The sequence below is a fragment of the Saccostrea cucullata genome, unplaced genomic scaffold, assembly GCF_032062105.1.
Source record: "Saccostrea cucullata isolate Sc308-1 unplaced genomic scaffold, CSIRO_AGI_Scuc_v1 ctg474, whole genome shotgun sequence".
NCBI lineage: Eukaryota > Metazoa > Mollusca > Bivalvia > Ostreida > Ostreidae > Saccostrea > Saccostrea cuccullata.
The window spans coordinates 131,892-149,646 of record NW_026928549.1 but is presented as its reverse complement, the minus strand read 5'-3'; the positions used below and the strand labels follow the sequence as shown (position 1 = coordinate 149,646).

General features: G+C 33.9%; 1 protein-coding gene across 1 annotated transcript in view; it reads left to right on the top strand.

The window, feature by feature from the left end:
• The window catches only part of LOC134277919 (protocadherin Fat 4-like), a 174,945-nt gene that overhangs the window by 147,099 nt on the left and 10,091 nt on the right, over window positions 1-17,755 (top strand). The window contains 12 exon segments of the mRNA XM_062760220.1: window positions 3,731-3,838; window positions 5,412-5,519; window positions 7,227-7,313; window positions 7,593-7,784; window positions 8,209-8,340; window positions 15,177-15,362; window positions 15,506-15,637; window positions 15,801-15,977; window positions 16,103-16,231; window positions 16,533-16,721; window positions 17,042-17,164; window positions 17,404-17,586. Of these exon segments, the coding sequence (XP_062616204.1) occupies window positions 3,731-3,838; window positions 5,412-5,519; window positions 7,227-7,313; window positions 7,593-7,784; window positions 8,209-8,340; window positions 15,177-15,362; window positions 15,506-15,637; window positions 15,801-15,977; window positions 16,103-16,231; window positions 16,533-16,721; window positions 17,042-17,164; window positions 17,404-17,586 (1,746 nt within the window).

Sequence of the window (17,755 nt, the reverse complement as noted above, 5' to 3'; positions counted from 1 at the left end):
GGTATTAATACTTTAGAAAAAATTACTACCACATACTCGTGTCCCCTCAATTAAAATGCCTGATACCCCCCCCCCTCCTTTTTATGCCTGTCGAGGACTTTTTGGTTGTTGATAGTGCCCCAACTGAAAATATATACGAGTAGCTGTGCCCATAATTGAAATTATTGCTTCCTATGGGCCTGAAACTCAAGATTGCCTTGACACCCCAAGTTCCACACAAAACACCAATCGCAGTTGTTCGCCGAATCGCTATTGATTGTCAATAAAAAGGGCCTGAGTTAATTATAGATGACAATTTATAGGATATACATATTTTAGTTGGTGATATTTTATTTTGTGATGTTACCCATGTTACCTGAATCATGAACGTCTCTCCTGTTCATAATGATCTAATTTACCCCCCCCCCCCCCAACACCCCAAAAGAAAAAAAATCATCATTGAGAGAAAATCGTACAAATGGAAATCATATTAACTTACCATATACTGTCCATTTCTTTCTCGTTTTAAAAATCTTATACCTCACTTGACTCAGACAATATTTTTGCCCATAAAAATATTACTAATCTAAGCGTACATCATCGCGAAGAAAATGGAGTTAGAAATGATTGTTAAACAAATAAAAATAAAAAAGATTAGTGTGTACTGTGTAGACTAAATTAAACAAGCAAAACAAAATTCATTAAAGTGAACAAAAATTTAAAATGCAGGGCAGGCGCCAGACACACCGGCCGTGGATCTGTTTTTGTATTGTATATACAGTTAGGCAAAAGTATTTTAGAAAGGTACGTACACACAACAGATATCAGCGTAAAAAACTACTTATAGTGTTTAAGACCACCTTGATTAGAACATCAATTATTTTCAATAACATTAAAAAATATTTAAAAACACCAAACAATCTTTTATATATATTTTACTTTTTACTGCATACAGTACCGCTGAAGATATTTTGCTTGCTAATCTGAACGCGGTAATCTTTTTACGTCAAAACCTATTGTGACGTCAGCAAACCCGCGATCTACCTTAAAAAACACCAGTTGCCGTAATCAATACATAGATATAATTAATACAGTGTAATTCAATAAATATTCGTACAAATTAAATGGAGGAGTGTTTACATTTGCAAAGAAAGAAGGTTACTATAAACGTATATATTTCATGTTCGTTTCAAATATTAATTCATCAATTTAAACGTACCTAAAACTTTGTCAAATGTCTTTTCAATCTGATTACACCGATCAATCTGTAATAAATCGATTAGTTGATTTTATGATCGGTTTAATCTTTTAACCCTGAATTTTTCTCTTTACAACATATTCTAAAGAGCACATTTCATTATAAAATTCAATACCATACAGATTAATATATTGTTTTGCATATGACCCTATAAAATAACATTAAAATCAATGAATGTCAATTTCTAAATCATCTCACATGGCTACTGTTGATCATTAATTAACTCTGCAGTATCTCAACAATCAAGTTTTCAGATGGGCAACATTTCTGTGCATACTTATAAAACAATATACTAGCAATTGGTTTGGAGGACATCTTTTTAGCCAAGGGCAGCACCTCTTAAAAATCCAGATGTTGAATCCAAATGTTTTACCAGAGCTGTTAACAGTTTTCTTGCTAAACATACATATGCATATCGTGGATTCACAAGAGCGTAAGTGATTTTTCTTCGTTGTGTTTCCATAATTTCAATTCTTCAATTATTTTTACTTCTAAATCTCTCAAAATCTAAATTGTGCATTGATGTTCACTATTTGAATAATTGTTTATTTTCAGCATGTAGCTCTCCGGGTAGTAAAATTGCTGGAACTGTATACGAGTCAACTTTTTCTTCTTTTGACCCAAACTCGACACTTTATAGAACAGACACAACGATAGAAGGAATAAATCAGGGAGCTCAGACAGCGTCAGGAGTCAACATAACCTTTCTTAGAACACAAGCCACCCCTGCTGATCTTAAGTTAAATAATTTGTTTGAATTGATAACTTTACCAGTATCAAACTCAACCTTTGGAAGTAGGACTTTTATCCAATTAAAGTCAGCAATCGACAGAGATGTACGTTTTATACTTTATATGAATCATATCAAACACAATTACTCTCTTCCAATGATGAAACTTTTAAGGGATTGGGTGCCATGGAGGAGTGAAAGTCCTCTACAGAGTGGTCACACCCGCTAGGTGGTACTTATGATCAGGAAATAACGGAAAATCCGTCGACATTTCAATGTGTAAATGATGGTTTAACTATATATATAAGAAACATCCATCAGCCTTTGACTTATTATTAGATTATATTTGCTGACAAGGTCTTTGTCTTACAAAATAGTATTTTTAAACGAGACTGTTGATATTCTGGTTTCATTAACCTGTTTGCCAGTAGCTTACCTCCTTTTAGGATTGTACGTATGCTTGTAAAGCATACTCCAGTGTATCAAATCAGCTGTAAGATAAAACCCTGTATGTAGGTGTTAATATAAGTAAGAGAAGTTAGCTATTGAAAAGAAGAAATCATAATGTTCATCGTAAAGCAACATGTTAGGTTACCATCAACGTCTTTTCTAGTGAAATACTCATACTTGAAACAGATCTGTCAGACTTTGTGCTATCTTTTATTTCAAGCTCACTTGGAAATCGTATCGACATATGAATGGAAATAGGACTTTTGTTATTTGATAATATATTCTAAACATCTAGTTGAAGGTAACAGCAAGTGTATATGTTGAACAGGTTAACCACTAATGGCATCACAGTGAGGTGACGATATGATTTTATGTTAGGGACATGTTCATATACATGTTTAGAAAAGCCCCCCTCCCTCAAATAAGCTATAGTTTTCTTCAAACATTTCTAAATTTAATTATGTATTAGGCCTATGTGATTTTTAAACTTTTTTCAAATTTTAAAAGTATCAAAAGACATAAAAGACCTAAGCTTGTAGCATCAGCAATTAAAGAGATATCCGTTATGATTAAATAAGAAAAGCAATCCTCCAGAAATAAACCTGAATGTTGTTTGAAATAATTGAAATAATTGTTTTTTTTAAACCAATATCTTAAGATCTATTTTTTCATTATTGAGGAATGTTTTGTATGACCTTAATATGATATATTCTTACGGGAGAATGGAAACTTACCTTTTCACATATGTTACAGTTAACCTCTGTTTAAAAAAATTAAATTTAAGTATATAATTATTTTTTTTACATCAATTAATATTTTGTGCTCTTTTTCGTTTCAAAGGGGAGTTCCTATACTGAAAATGATGACCTCAACAATATTGAATTTCAATTATCTTGTCGTGCATTGGTAAGTAAAGTTGGTTTGCAAATCTGACCAAATTAATTTATTGTATGCATTGCACATATTTTAGAGAGTCTTAGATTTGAGATCGGTTAACTGTAGTAGATGATATTTAAAGAAAGAAAGAAATAGATCAATTATGAATTTCATAGCTCATAAGTTTTTCCTGAGACAAGTAGTGGAATACAAAAAAAAGTGCTGCCTATGAAATTAAATCTACTTCTCTCTGAATGCAGAATGTTAAAATTTAAAAGGAACAGCATTAACTGTTTGTTGTATAATATCAAAAAGTGTGCTTTTTTGTTATTGTCATAAGATAATAACATTACAAATTGCAAGCTTTAGGTTTAAAAATTTAAAAGAAAATTTAAAGGTAAAACTTGTTAAACTAATTTTTGTACTCTTCATTTCAGAAATACCCAACGCAAACAAAGTTTTTCGTAATGCAGTTGGAGATTCGAGATATAAATGATAATGCACCTATTTTTACAAATGCCTCTTATTCTGCTTCAATCCTAGAGGTTAGTCAACTTTATTTTATTAGAAATTAAAATACGATACCGAAGGAAAACCAACTAAAAATGTGTGAAAGTTGTGTAGAGATAAATTTACAAAAAAGTCTTGACCTGTGGAACATGGTGGATTCCGGTGCGTATGACAAGGGAATTTATGAAAATATAGGCATTGACGGTTCTGTCGCCATGCGATAGGTTAGAGATATGACAAGCACGACTCAGAGCAAAGAACAAGATTTTCAAAGTATTGATGCTTATTCACAGAGCCTGACAAACTAACCAAATCGAGCTTAGGTATCATGAATAGTACAATTTTAAAACACCCTTACTCACAATAGTAATGCATCAAGTTTGCTTCTATATATCCAGGATAAGAGAAGATTTTCAAAGAATTAAAGAAATGCAATTTTACTATGTAATCAATCTAGCCTCACCGTTATTCGAACGAAAACAGAAATATGCCGTTCACCTGAGTTAATCGAGTTGTACACAAAAGTAGGACGTTCGACGTTATTTTTGAATGGTAAAAAATGGTACTTGACCTTTGTGCGTAGAAATGTACGGATTTCTCGTTTATATATAGAAGCTAAGATCCTAAAGGCCCTTTCACAATTGGCGCACGAGCACTTTACAACACTGCGATGGGAAAATTTTAGCTTCGCACGAGCTATCGCATACGTTGCACGATGTCTCGCATTCATTGCATGTGTTTTAGTGGTCGCATCAGGTCGCCTCAAAATAGTCAACATGCACACTATTCAGACGCGACCAAATGCGATCCAAATTATCGCAATTCAACGCACGAATATTAGTACGAACGTTTTACAACGTTTTATGTACTCATAAGACTGATGCACGATTTTTAAAGATCGTAAGATTAATCGCAGCTGTCTTTGTGTGTGTTTTGCGACCATGAGACTGTTGCTCAACATGTCTCATGTAATCTTGCAACGTTTTACTACCATTGCTTGATTTATTACCTTCAATTGCAATGCTTTGCAACAGGTATATATTATACCGTGTATAATTAAAAGCATCTTAACTATGTCAACTGAAGAGCGTAGGAAACGGGTGGTATGTATACCCGGCCCTCAGACTCGCACGAACATTCGTACTATGGAATGCATGAGCGCACGAGCAGTCGTATTGACGCACGTTCAATCGTCCAATTACCTGATCAGTCGTGCAATCCTATAGCATTATCTTACAACACTCGCTTTCATTCTACAACAGTCGCATCTAGATGCAAGATATATCGCAAGATTTTATGCACAACAGTCGCTTTAGACGTGCGAATTTCGTTCGAATACTTCTTTAATATGCGATTATTTTGGCAACAGTTTACGATCATAGACAAAATATTCGGTCGCATGAATATTTTGTCGCTTCTGCTCGTGCGCCAATTGTGAAAGGGCCTTAAGATAAACCAATAGATACGGAATTGTGTACTTGCTCTGCTGACAATTGATTTAATTAATTAAATTTTTCAAAATATATTTCAAAATATTAAAATAAGTAAGTAAATCAAGTTGACTTGAAAACAGATAGTGAACTTATTTTTTAATATATAAATTAACAGTCAGCACCAATGGGAACAATAGTGTATTCTGGGGTAATAGCTACAGATCTGGATGCAGGAATCAACAAAGAAATCGAGTATACCATAGCTCAAGGAAATGAAAGCTTAGTAAGTACTCTTTTTTATTACATTTTCTCTGGTGAATGGCTGTAATATATTTCTTGAGTACGTGATAAATTATGGATGTATATTTCTCAGTGAATTTTAAGTATGAAATGTGATATTTTTACTGTGAAAATTAAAAGATTCCCTTAAGTCTCTCCGTTTCAAGAAGTGAAAAACCTATGCATCCAGACAGCATAATTATAATTCTTTGATTTCAAATAATTTAATTTTTTCCTGACAAGTTTCCAGTTCCATTCATGAAACTAGTTCTATACAAGTTTCAAACCATCAAGCCCCCGTCATGTATTTTAAATAAGTTTTAATTTTCGGTTATTTAACAAAAATCTTTTTCAACTTCTTTGAAATGACTACATTAAAGTAAATCGAATTTGGTATATATGTCATTGATAAGTTAAGAAAAATATGGCAAAACGAACGGTATTCAAGCTCAAAAGTCCATCAAAACAGTACAAATCAGGAGCAAGGCAAACAAGAGGTTCTTAAACATCAGGGGTGGGATCAGATGCCATGCAGAAATAAGTGCCACCGGTCACACCCACCATTAAGTCTACCATACTTTGTATTCCACATAACATCGTACGAATATCAATCTTTTAAACTATATTTGTGTACTTAAATGACTTGCAGGCAAATAATAGCTTGATTACATTGAACAAGTAATTATTCTATCTAATGCATATCGAACATGTTCTTTATCGCTCAAAATCACTTTACTTACTCAAAAACATTTAACAGATAAACTGTTTTAATGACTGAGATAAGCAGTGACCAGATATCAAAAGGAATTCATACAATTTTAGCACGGATTTAATTATCAAAATTTGTTCAATGATTTTTATCCCTATTTTAAATTTCACAAAGCTTATATAACCTGAAAATACATATAAAAAGTAATTCCTTAGCGTAAAAGACAATAAGGCGACTTCAGAAAAGTTAATGAAATAATTATAGTTGTGTGAATATCTGTTTCATACTTTCTTTTATAAACACTATGAAATAAAAAAAAAAAGTTTTCACGCTAATTACGAAAGATTTCTAAATTCTGAAAGGACGTCAATCAGTGATTGATGCAAGGGTGAATTAAAGATGATTATTGATGACACAAGTGAAGTTACTATAAATTTATGAACGAGGATTTTTTGTCTAACAATTATTTGTACAATTTTAAATAAACAAGGTTTCTAATGTTGTAGCAGTCGCTCTTCGTCATTAATAACTGCGTAACGTTAGGTTGGTTCCCTGTGAAATAATCTTTTTTTTTCCGTTGGTCTTTATTGCATATTATTTGATCCTATACACTCTGATTATGTGCTCCCTGGACTTTGGAATACTTTTCGAAGAAAAGAATGGTATGTCGAACTGCTGAACATTGTTTTCTTTTTCGCAAAGGGACTACTCTTTTGTGTGATATGTTCGAACATTTACTCCATAATATAAAAACTTGACAAAGAAATAACTTACAAACATTGATATCCCTGGTTTATCGAACCGGTTTGGATCAATCAAAACTATATAATTTCATCCCTACTTACCTGTAATTATTTATGTGTTTTTTTTTTTGGTATGTACTATATATGTTTTATATTGAATAAATGTAATTTGTTTTATCTAAAGTTGTTAAACGATATATGCTTTTCTGAATAATTGGCATTTTTTGTTAAAGTAGATTTATTTTTCATTTGATTTTAGCCAATGCAGTACTTTGATATTGAAAAGAAATCCGGGAAAGTTTTTTTGAAACAAGGATTATGCGCGACAACAAGTTCTCAATTCCAGGTAAAATAGAATGCAGTCGAAATTAAGAACGATTTTTTTTTTCAATATTGCCATCAGTACGGTCTCTTTCATGTTTTCTTTGGGTTATTTTATTTTGATTGGGCGACGTTCTCCTTATATAATCCTTTAAAATCAAACCCTTATTGAGAGATACATTTATATGGCATAAAAATTTGTTTCGATTTAACTTTAATATAAAAATATTGTCAATCAACTGATTATGCACAAGTAATAGTAAAAACGAATGTTTACTTTGCTTTACTTTCTTTAATTGCACAGTTTAGTGTGATTGCGAAAGATAACGGTTCCCCTCCATTAACTGGAGAAAGTATGGTGACTATTCAAATAATCAGGAATTCCCAACCTCCAGTGTTCCTAAACACACCCTATAGATCCGCCATAACCAGAGCTGTCCAGGACAACTCGGCCTTACCCGGAGTCAGTGTAGCAACCACGGACGCTGATACAGTGGTAATATGATAATAGTGTATGACAGCATAAAGGGATGCAAAAAACGTGTGCTTTAAAATTCTTTGTTTAAAAAAAGTTAATTAGTCATATCTTATGGAGCCAAACATGTTGTTGAAACAAACTCGAAAGTTAACTGGTGCATTAAGACGATCTTAATCAGATTCTTTGGTTGTCCTCCCCGATCGACTGGAACGACTTTAAACTCTATTTAACCACCAGGAAGAAATCATTTTTTAAGGATTCTGAAAATAAGATTCTTAAAATATAGCAATGTTGTTGAAAATTTCTGGAAAAAAGGGGGGGGGGGTCTCGGCTACATGTGCCTACCAACCCATTTTTTTAAATCCTGAGTTGGGAGATGGCACAAAAACATTTTAGTCAGAAATTTTTATTGGCTATGCGTTGATAATTATTCCTTGTGCAGAGCCCCTTCAATGTTGTCTCAGTGTCGGTGATCGGAGACGATTCCGCAGTTACTCTATTCAGACTGGATGGATCCAACATTCGGGTTCAGAATGCAGCTAATTTGGCAGCAGACACTGCTAATACTTACAAGGTAGGAAGTCAAAACCTATATTTCATAAGACTTACGTCTACTTTCTATTCAAAATTCCAGAAAATGTAAAAAAAAAAAATCTTCAGACTTTTATATCCACTTGTGGCCGTTCATTGAAAGTAACCCACGGATGATTCACGTCGATTCTCTCTATCAACACATAATTTTTAGGGATTTGTGGTTTGTGACGATGGTGGCATTGTACATTTCGACTGTCAACTCTTACTTTATTTTGAATGTCTATAAAGTGGGCCTTGATTGGTCACCTTAGTCACTGAGGTAACTTGTTGCTATCTGTTTTTGTACGTCGTTGTCAGTCGTCAATCGGTCGTAAACTTTTGAACATTTTCAGCTTCTTCTCTGAAACCGCTGAGCCAATTTCGACCAATTTTGGCATCTAACATCTATGGATAAAAGGAAACAAAAAATCATGGCCGTTTCCCCCCGGGGGCCTGAGGATGGGCCAAAACCAAAAAAATTAATGCAGTCTTTAAAAATCGTCTTTACTCAAGGACATCATGAAGTCAAACTGTTAGCGTGGTTGCATAAGCATTGAGTCATCTACCAAAATTGTGAAATCCATAGCCCCAGGGTCAGGAATTTTAATGTTAGGGTGGGGCTATATAGAAAGTGCAATATTTGTTTTTAAAAAATCTTCTCTACTCCTGGGTATTAAACAAACAAACTTAATGTATAGATATAATGAGCAAGAGTGCCTCCTCCAAAGTTGTAAATTATATATGGCCCAAGGGTAAGGGGTACTGAAATTAGGACTGGGCTGTGTAGGTTATTTAGTGAACATGCATTAATTCTATGAAAATCTTCGCCTCTTCTCCTTTGCACAAAACAAACAGACTACATACTAAGTCATGATGAGGAAGGATGCCTCTTCTCAAAATTGTGAATTTCATGGCCCAAAAATCAGAGATTCTTGTGTTATGGCAGACCCATTTGATTTTATAATGAAAATGCACTAATGCTTTGTAACATTTCTTCTCCGCTCCTGAATATTTTAAATTAACTAACTACTTACATATATTTATTATGAGGATGGGTGTCTCTTCCAAAACTTTGAATTTCATGGCCCCAGGGTCAGGGGTTCTGGAGTTAGGACGGGGCTCTATTGATTACCTATACATGTATAGTGAATAAATTCTTTGAAAATCTTTTTCTCTGCTCCTGGGTATAAAGCAAACGAATTTTGTACATAGTCATGATAAGGAAGAGTGCCTCTTCCAAAATTTTATGCCCCATTTGTCAGGGGTTCTGGTGTTAAGGAAGGGGTAAACTGATTATATAGTGAAAATTCATTAATTCTTTGAATAATTTTCCTCGTCTCTTGGGAATCAAGCTAATAAATTAAGGATTTCCGTCCCTAATGGGACCAAATTCTCTACCCTTTAATGTCCGTCAGATACGAGCGGTGATCAAAAAGTTCGCAAACTATCTCTATATCTTCAAAATCACAATTCAGATTAGAATGAAATTCGGTACACACATAGCCATACACAAGGTCTATAAATAGCATATGCTGAATAAAGTTTCTCTCCTTGTTTGTGACGTCACAATGTGAAAATGACGTCACTATTTAGGTCACTTGTGACGAAAAATGGTTGTCTCAGTCGAACTCGTTCAGCAAACGATTGTACAATTTATTGTAATATCTTAGAAATTCCTCTACAGTATCATATAATAATTTGTACACAGTTTATTGAGATAAATGAGTTCCTATAAATTCAATTAATGATTGGATTAATCGTTTTAGTGAAGGAAGGCTGATGGTTAAAAATGCTACTTGTCATCTAGCCCAGTGAAAGCAAGTTTGAAAGATATGTATTTTTAATTAAGCAATTTCCTATCAAAGACCTCCAATTAGCACTTTGAAAATAGTTGAATATTTGAACAATGGTATAAGTATTAAATACCTAAGATATCGTTTACTCTAGATTTTAAACATATTAGATATGATAAAAAAGGATGCACCCATTCTCTATCCACCTTGTTTTATATAAAGGTCTCTCCTGAGACAGAAGATTTGTGTTTTAATGGTCGCCATGCTTATTTTTGGAAAGAATGTTAGATATGACCATTTCTGACAAATTAACTGTTCTTGTCATAAAAATTAACTCACATGGAAAGAAATATAAAACTCGGAAAAATCTTTTAACTTTTGTGAAAGAACGCTACGGAGGGGGTCACGTGACCGCCAATATCACGTGATTCGCGCATGCGCAGAACAGTGATTGATGTGCATTAAAATCGGGGAGGATTAATTATACCCTCCGCTTGAAAAGTGGGAGGGTATATAGTAATCGTTAATTCCGTCCGTCCGTCTGTTACGCTTTGGGGTACCCATCTCTTATCCGCAACTCTTCTCATACCATTGAATGGAATTTGATGAAACTTTCACAGAATCTTTATTACATATTGCCATTGTGCACCTCCTATTTTACTTTTTGATCCGACACATATTTTGGGTTTCCCGGCCACAGGAAAACATGGACTTTTTCACCAGTTACAGCCATATGGGAGGCGGGGGGTATCATTTAGTGAGCTCATCGCTCACAGTACCTCTTGTTAAAAATATAATCAACATGAAAACCAAATATTGTTTCTTGTATGGAAGTTATTCAATTAGTTTGCGAACTTTTTGATTACCCCTCGTACATAATACTCTGATATTAAATTAAAGCAATTTCTAGTAGAAAAGGATTGCCTGCGAGAAAGTTTTTAAAATTTCATTAATTAAGCAGTAGTTAATTAACTAAGATTACATTGAAGCCTGCCGGAAAAAGTGTATATTTTTTAAATGAAAAATTAAATAATATGAATGTCAATAAATACTATAGCGGAAAGATGCATTGGAGTATTAGAAATAGAATGACAATTGAAAACTTTTACACCGAATAAATTTTAAAATTTGATTTTTCAATTAATTAAAATATAGAGGGAGATAACTCTTACCAAAATTCAAGATCATAAATTAGGACAATCCTACTTTTACAAGCTAATAGTAATAAATGGGAATTATGTCTAATAAACTAAGAATTCAACACCAACATATATGTTATTTATTTAATTTCAGTGGATCTGTTGCTATTAGGGATTGAATACCTTAAGTACATACATGTAGTTATGCCGAGCAAGGATACCTCTTCTAAATTGTGAATTTTATGGCCCCCAGGTGTTAGGGCGGAGCTCTACTGATTATTTAGTGAAAACTCATTTATTTGATTCTTTGAAAATCTTCATATCTGCTCCTGGATATTTTGAGGAAGGGTGCCTCTTCTAAAATTGTGAATGGCATGGCCCCACGATCAGGGGTTCTAATGTCAGGGCCGGTGTAAAGACGAATAATGAACCCCATCGAATAATGACCGGGGGTCATTTTTCAACAACAAAAAAATGCCCCCCACCCGTAGAAAAAAATATTTTTTGTAGAAAAAGAGTCCTAGGGGTCATTATTTTATATGTTAGTCCTATAAAAAATTGACCCCCATTGAAAAATGACCCCCTTTAAAGCGATACAATTTTATAACAGGTGAAAGGGAAAAATATGCTGTATATTATAAGTGTTCTTCCTTCGAGTAATTCATGCATTATTTTGAATAGATTTAATCTTTGTTCTTCTTAGCATGTAGGGGGTGATAAAGTTCCTCATTTCTCTCTGCCGAAATATTGACAAATCGGTTTTAAGCAATTTAAAATCTTCGTTTCTCTGATAAAGGAACAAACCTAGAAGATCAGAGATGGTACATGTAAATGGATCAAACGCACGCTGGAGATGAAATTTATGAATATAATTTTTTTTTTCTTTACTGACTCCATTGATACGTTGTTTCAGAAAAAAAAATATTTGTTGGGAAAAAGTAAAAAAGTGAAGCAGACTCCTCAATGCTGTATATTTTTTATATGTTCAATCCTATACATGCAGAGTAACAATTGAAAATAAGTAGAATAGTAGATTATTTTCAGCTTATTTTTAGTCACTCCTTGTGGAAAAATAAAGGTAGGGTATTTTTTGTTGCTTTTGTTGATATTGACTTCCTCCCAAATAAGTAAGGGGTGGGGTAGGTATAACACCTAAAAATATGCTCTGTAAAGCTATATGGGCTAGTGTAAAATACACATTCTATTGCAAAAACTATACAATTGGAAATACCCTTTTGATTTAGCACAAAGTATTCATAACATTTTTAAATTCTTGTGTTACTTTTGACTCAGTTCTGAGTGTATTTTTCAGAGAATTTAATATGAAAATCAGAACAAACATTTTCATTTTCGTAACATCTTTATACTGTGTCATAATATGAAAAGTTAATTAAGACCATTTCTTTTGATGTCCCCGTAATTTTCGGGGGTATATAATTTTATCGTGTCCGTCGGTCTGTTTGTCCGCAAAAACTTAAGCTTGACCATAATTTTTCATTTATTGGAGCTATGATTTTCATATTTAATATGTGTATTCCTTGTTACAAGACCTTACATTGGGTACAACCAAATTTGACCTTTTAATCTTTACCTTAGATTTTGTCCCATTTTAAACAAAATGCCAAATTTTTACTTTGGCCATAACTTTTAAATGGTAGATACATGTACTAGTACTCTCATACTTCACATATGTTTTTTTTTTGGGGGGGGATGACCTTTCATTGGATACTAAAATCTTTGACCTTTTGACATTGACCTTGAAGATTTCCGTACTTATGAAAAAAACATTAACCTTTGTCATAACTTTTGAATGGTAAGGGCTGGGGTTTTCATACTTCACATATGTAATCCTTGTTACATTAAACATTTCTTAAGAAACCATCAACTTTGACCCTTTGAGTTTGACCTACCTTTCAAAAACTTATCCTTAGCCATTACTTTTAAACAAGTGGTGCTAGGGCTTTCCTATTTTGCAATTGTATTTCTTGTGAGAACCCTACTTTGGGTACCAATATATTTAAATTGCATTTAAGAAAAGTTTAATCTTCGTTATGTTGCCATACAGGGACATAGCTGTTTCACAAACACATCTTTTTATATATAAGATGGGTTGCGGATAAGAGATTGATACCCCAAAGCGTAACAGACGGACGGACATCCCGATCACTATATAACCTTCCGCTTTTCAAGCGGAGGATTTGATAATATATAATACTGCTGATTTTTTTCTGTCAGTACGCTGATTTCCACTATCGAAAAACAATGTTTACCTAACCCTTTAGGTTCGATAAATCTTTTACTCCTTTAGATTCTGAATCAAGGCATTGACCCTACAATATAGCTATAATTGTATAATGTAATGAGATCAATTTCCATATCATCAATTTATTCCCAATTAGCTCAGGTGAGCATTTTGGCCAATATGCTTCTTTATTTAAATTTTTTGCCCCCTAAAAATTTCAGCTATAATCTACAGGGAGTCATTTTTCTACGGGGGTCATTTTTCTTCACGTGGGTTCTGCAAATGTTTAGGGAAGTGACACTTTTTTCTACGGGCAAAAGGGTCATTTTTCAACGTCTAATAATGACCGGGGGTGATTTTTCGCTGTCGAAAAATGACCCCCGGTCATTATTCGATTGGGGTCATTATTCGTCTTTACCGGGCTTTATTGATTATATAGTGAACATGCATCAATTCTTTGAAAATCCTCTCCTCTGCTCCTTGGTATTTAACAGACTAGCTACATATTTCTGTTGAGAAAGGAAGCCTCTTTGAAAATTGTGAATATCATGGCCCAAGGGTAAGGAGTTCTGATGTTACTTAGGGTGGGGCTCTATTGATTATGTAGGGAAAATGCAACGATTCTTTGAAAATCTTCTCTGCTCCTGGGTTTTAAACAAACTAACTACATACATAGTTATGATGAGCATAGATAATTCTTCCAGAATTGTGAATTTCAAGGCCCCTGGATGAGAGGTATCATAGAAGACGAGGTGTGTGTGTCTTATGTGTCGGAGTCATATTTATTTAAAATAATTTTTTTATCTTTATTTGAATGACTTACTGAGACATAATTTACTTTATGCCATATTTGGTAATAGTCTCCATTCATGAATTCTACTCACAAAATCTCATTGGCCAGTATATTTGTACCCCCTTGTTTAACCGGTTTTTCTGCTATATATACTGAGACATGGGCCCATCCCTGTCAGTGCGGGAAATTTAACTTACCTATTACCAGCTGCCCGTTGTCACCACTTGAAAGGTAATTTTCTTAGTCTATTAAATTTTTGTATTTTCTTTATTAAGTCCAAGTTATAATCTCAAGTATTTTTCATATTTTTGAGAGAAAGGTGTTTTAAACTATGAAGTTGACGTTTTGGGCTTCGTAAACTTAAATTTTCTTATTTTTGAAGTGAATAGGAAATAAAAGTAGTATTTTGTCTCAGTGTCTATGTGTATTATGATATTGTATATATATTTTTGTATTTGTAGATCTGCCATTGCTTTTTCATTTCCAAATAAATTTATTAAACTGAACCTGCGTTTTCCATCTCCGCTTGGTTACACTTAATACTGAAATTTGATCCATTATATTGATTAAACATTTATGATCAGCAATGGTACCTTTTCCAAAATTGAGAAATGTGTGGACCTTGGGTCAAGGGTTTATGTGGGGTGAGGGCACTGCTGAGTTTTGCTCAATATTACTCAGTAGTTAAAATGCATTTTCGTCCACCCATTCTATGTCTATGGGTATTAAGTAACCAAACTAAACATGCTAAATGTATAGTTATGATGAGCAACTGTGCCTCTTTCAATTTGCAAATGTCATCGCCTCTGCTTGGAAAGTTATTGAATGATGCTCAGGTGACTTTTAAGCCCATGGGCCTCTTGTTTACAGTTGCGATTATTGGCTGAGGACGGAGGCTCACCAAAGAAAACTGCGACAGCGACTGTAGACATTACTGTAAATAGAAACCTTGCTGCTCCTCAATTTAACCCTGCTTCATACACCCAGACTATCATAGAGAATTTCCCAGTTGGCAGTGAAATTGTTACAGTAACAGCCACCGACAGTGACCCACAGGTGTGTAAATGTGGCTTTTTTTTTAGAGAAAAACGAATGTAAAAATCAAAAACACCTTTAATAGACTATGTGATGGGTTCCTCCTATATTAACATGTATTTTTCAGTTGAAAAAAATTTAAAATGAATGTTAATTTTTTTAAGGCACCAAACAACCAGTTCAAGTTCAGTATTGTACCAGGAACAAATGCAGATACTTATTTCTATATAAACCCAGACTCCGGTCGAATTTCTCTCAAGCAGTCAATTAAGGGAACAGGACTCCAACAATTCATAGTAAGTCTATTCATTCTGGATTCAGAAAGCTGTTTATACCAAATTCACATTGTTGAAATATTTTTCCTGTGAAAGTTTAAACAAATCAAATGTGTCATTATGTCTTCCAAAGGGTACATTATAATTTCAACACTTGATTCATGGTTTATTTTTTGCCTCCCAGTTCCGAGTGGCGGCTACAGATGAGGGCACACCATCACAGAGTGGACAAGCTACGGTGACTGTGGACGTAACAATTGATGACACTCTAAGGTTCACACAGTTACAACCATACACTGCCAGCATTGATGAGAATGACCCTGTGGATCGGAGTTTCATCACTGTTACTGCCACTCCTCAGGTGAGCTTATGGCTCTAGGCTGATATTTATACCAAGGGTCCAAGTGGAGAATTCTGAGGAATTCAGAAAATATTGTTAGAGTGTCCCATTAATGGTATAGATGATAAATTTTTCTTCTTTTCCAGCCTAACATCAAATATTCCATAGTTGGCTATAGTGATAGTCCAGATTACTTCAAAATTGATGAGAACACTGGTGCCATTTCTGTGAAAACTGACCTCCGCACTGATTTGTCCAAGAGAACAACATATTTGGTAAGTGCTTCTACATGTGGTTAAGTATAATGGGTTATTCTGCCTGGTGCAATTTTGGCCCTTTTCCACTTACCTTGTTAACAATTTTGCTCCAATTACTATTAATTTGTCCAGATTTAAAGTTAAAGGGTTAATGTTTTCTTCCTTGAATTGATTCTGTGCCTCATCTGTGTTGAGGGCAAAAAAAGGCAGAAAGTATTTCTAGCTGACTACAGAAGATATACATCTTTTTAAATATTTTCTATTAAAATACAATTAATAGTTTATCTTAATTGAAGTTATTTATTTTCTTTTTGTACAGATTCTAGTGAGAGCCGAGAAGCAGTTCCCCAATGGACTGCAGTCAGCAGAAAACACAGTGAATGTGACAGTGGCCAGAAACATCAATCCTCCTGTATTCAATTCCACTGTGTATAGAGCAAGTATTGATGAGAAGTACAACTTGGGGCGGTCTGTGGTACAAGTGTTTGCTACTGACGCTGATACTCAGGTACGAATAAGACAAAATTTCGTAAAATCATAGTGTTTCAATTCTCACTAGTCCCAGTATGATACATTAACAAATAAATAAAAGGGGGAAGGTGAAAAATGAAGGATAGTATTGAATTGTTTTATTTATTTTTTATAATGTGAACGTAAGATGGTGACAGTCATAAACTCACTTAGATTTATGGATTTCAAACAATTTTAGAACTATTACAGTCTAAACTGTTTTTTGGGGTGATGATTTTTGTTGTTGATCTGTGGTGAAAGAAATTCATCATGTACCTCCACATGCAGTCTGTAAACAGAAGTATTTTATTTATGTAGGATGTCCTATTGTACTCCATTATTGAGCAAACTGGGGAGACAGAACCATTTTACATGGCTGCCAGCACAGGAGTTATTACCCTTAGGCAGCTTTTAGCTGGCACATCCAAAACCACATACACAGTAAGATAACAAACCTTAGAAATGAAAATTTAGTATAGACTTAAGTTTTTGTTGATGAGCAAATTAATTTTAAATATAAGCTATTTTTTGTCAATAATTAAGCTTATGAAAAATGTACTGTTTATTAATTCTTGTATTTTTAAAGAGAGAATTCACATGAATGTTATCTGAAGGTTTGAATAAACTATTTGTGAAGATTCTTACATGTACAATATAGATACACTTATAATCTTTCACAGTTCACTGTGCGAGTTCGTGATCAGTCCAAACCTGAGAAATCTGCACTGGCCCAAGTGGAGATCACAGTAAGAAGAAACACAAGCCCTCCAGCATTTCTAAGACAGCAGTATGGAACAGGCATTGACTATAACCAGGCTCTGGGACCAGTGATATCTACCTCAGCAGTTGATCCCGATCTGTCTGTATGTGGACTCATCATATAGATATCATAAATTTTCTGTGTTTGTAGTGTAAAAATCTCATTCTTGATGTAGGATTTTGAAATCTTGTTTGGTAAATTTATTATATTTTGTGGAGCTACAATGTTTTTGAAAATGGATAAACTTAGCCTTGAATATATTTTTTTGATTG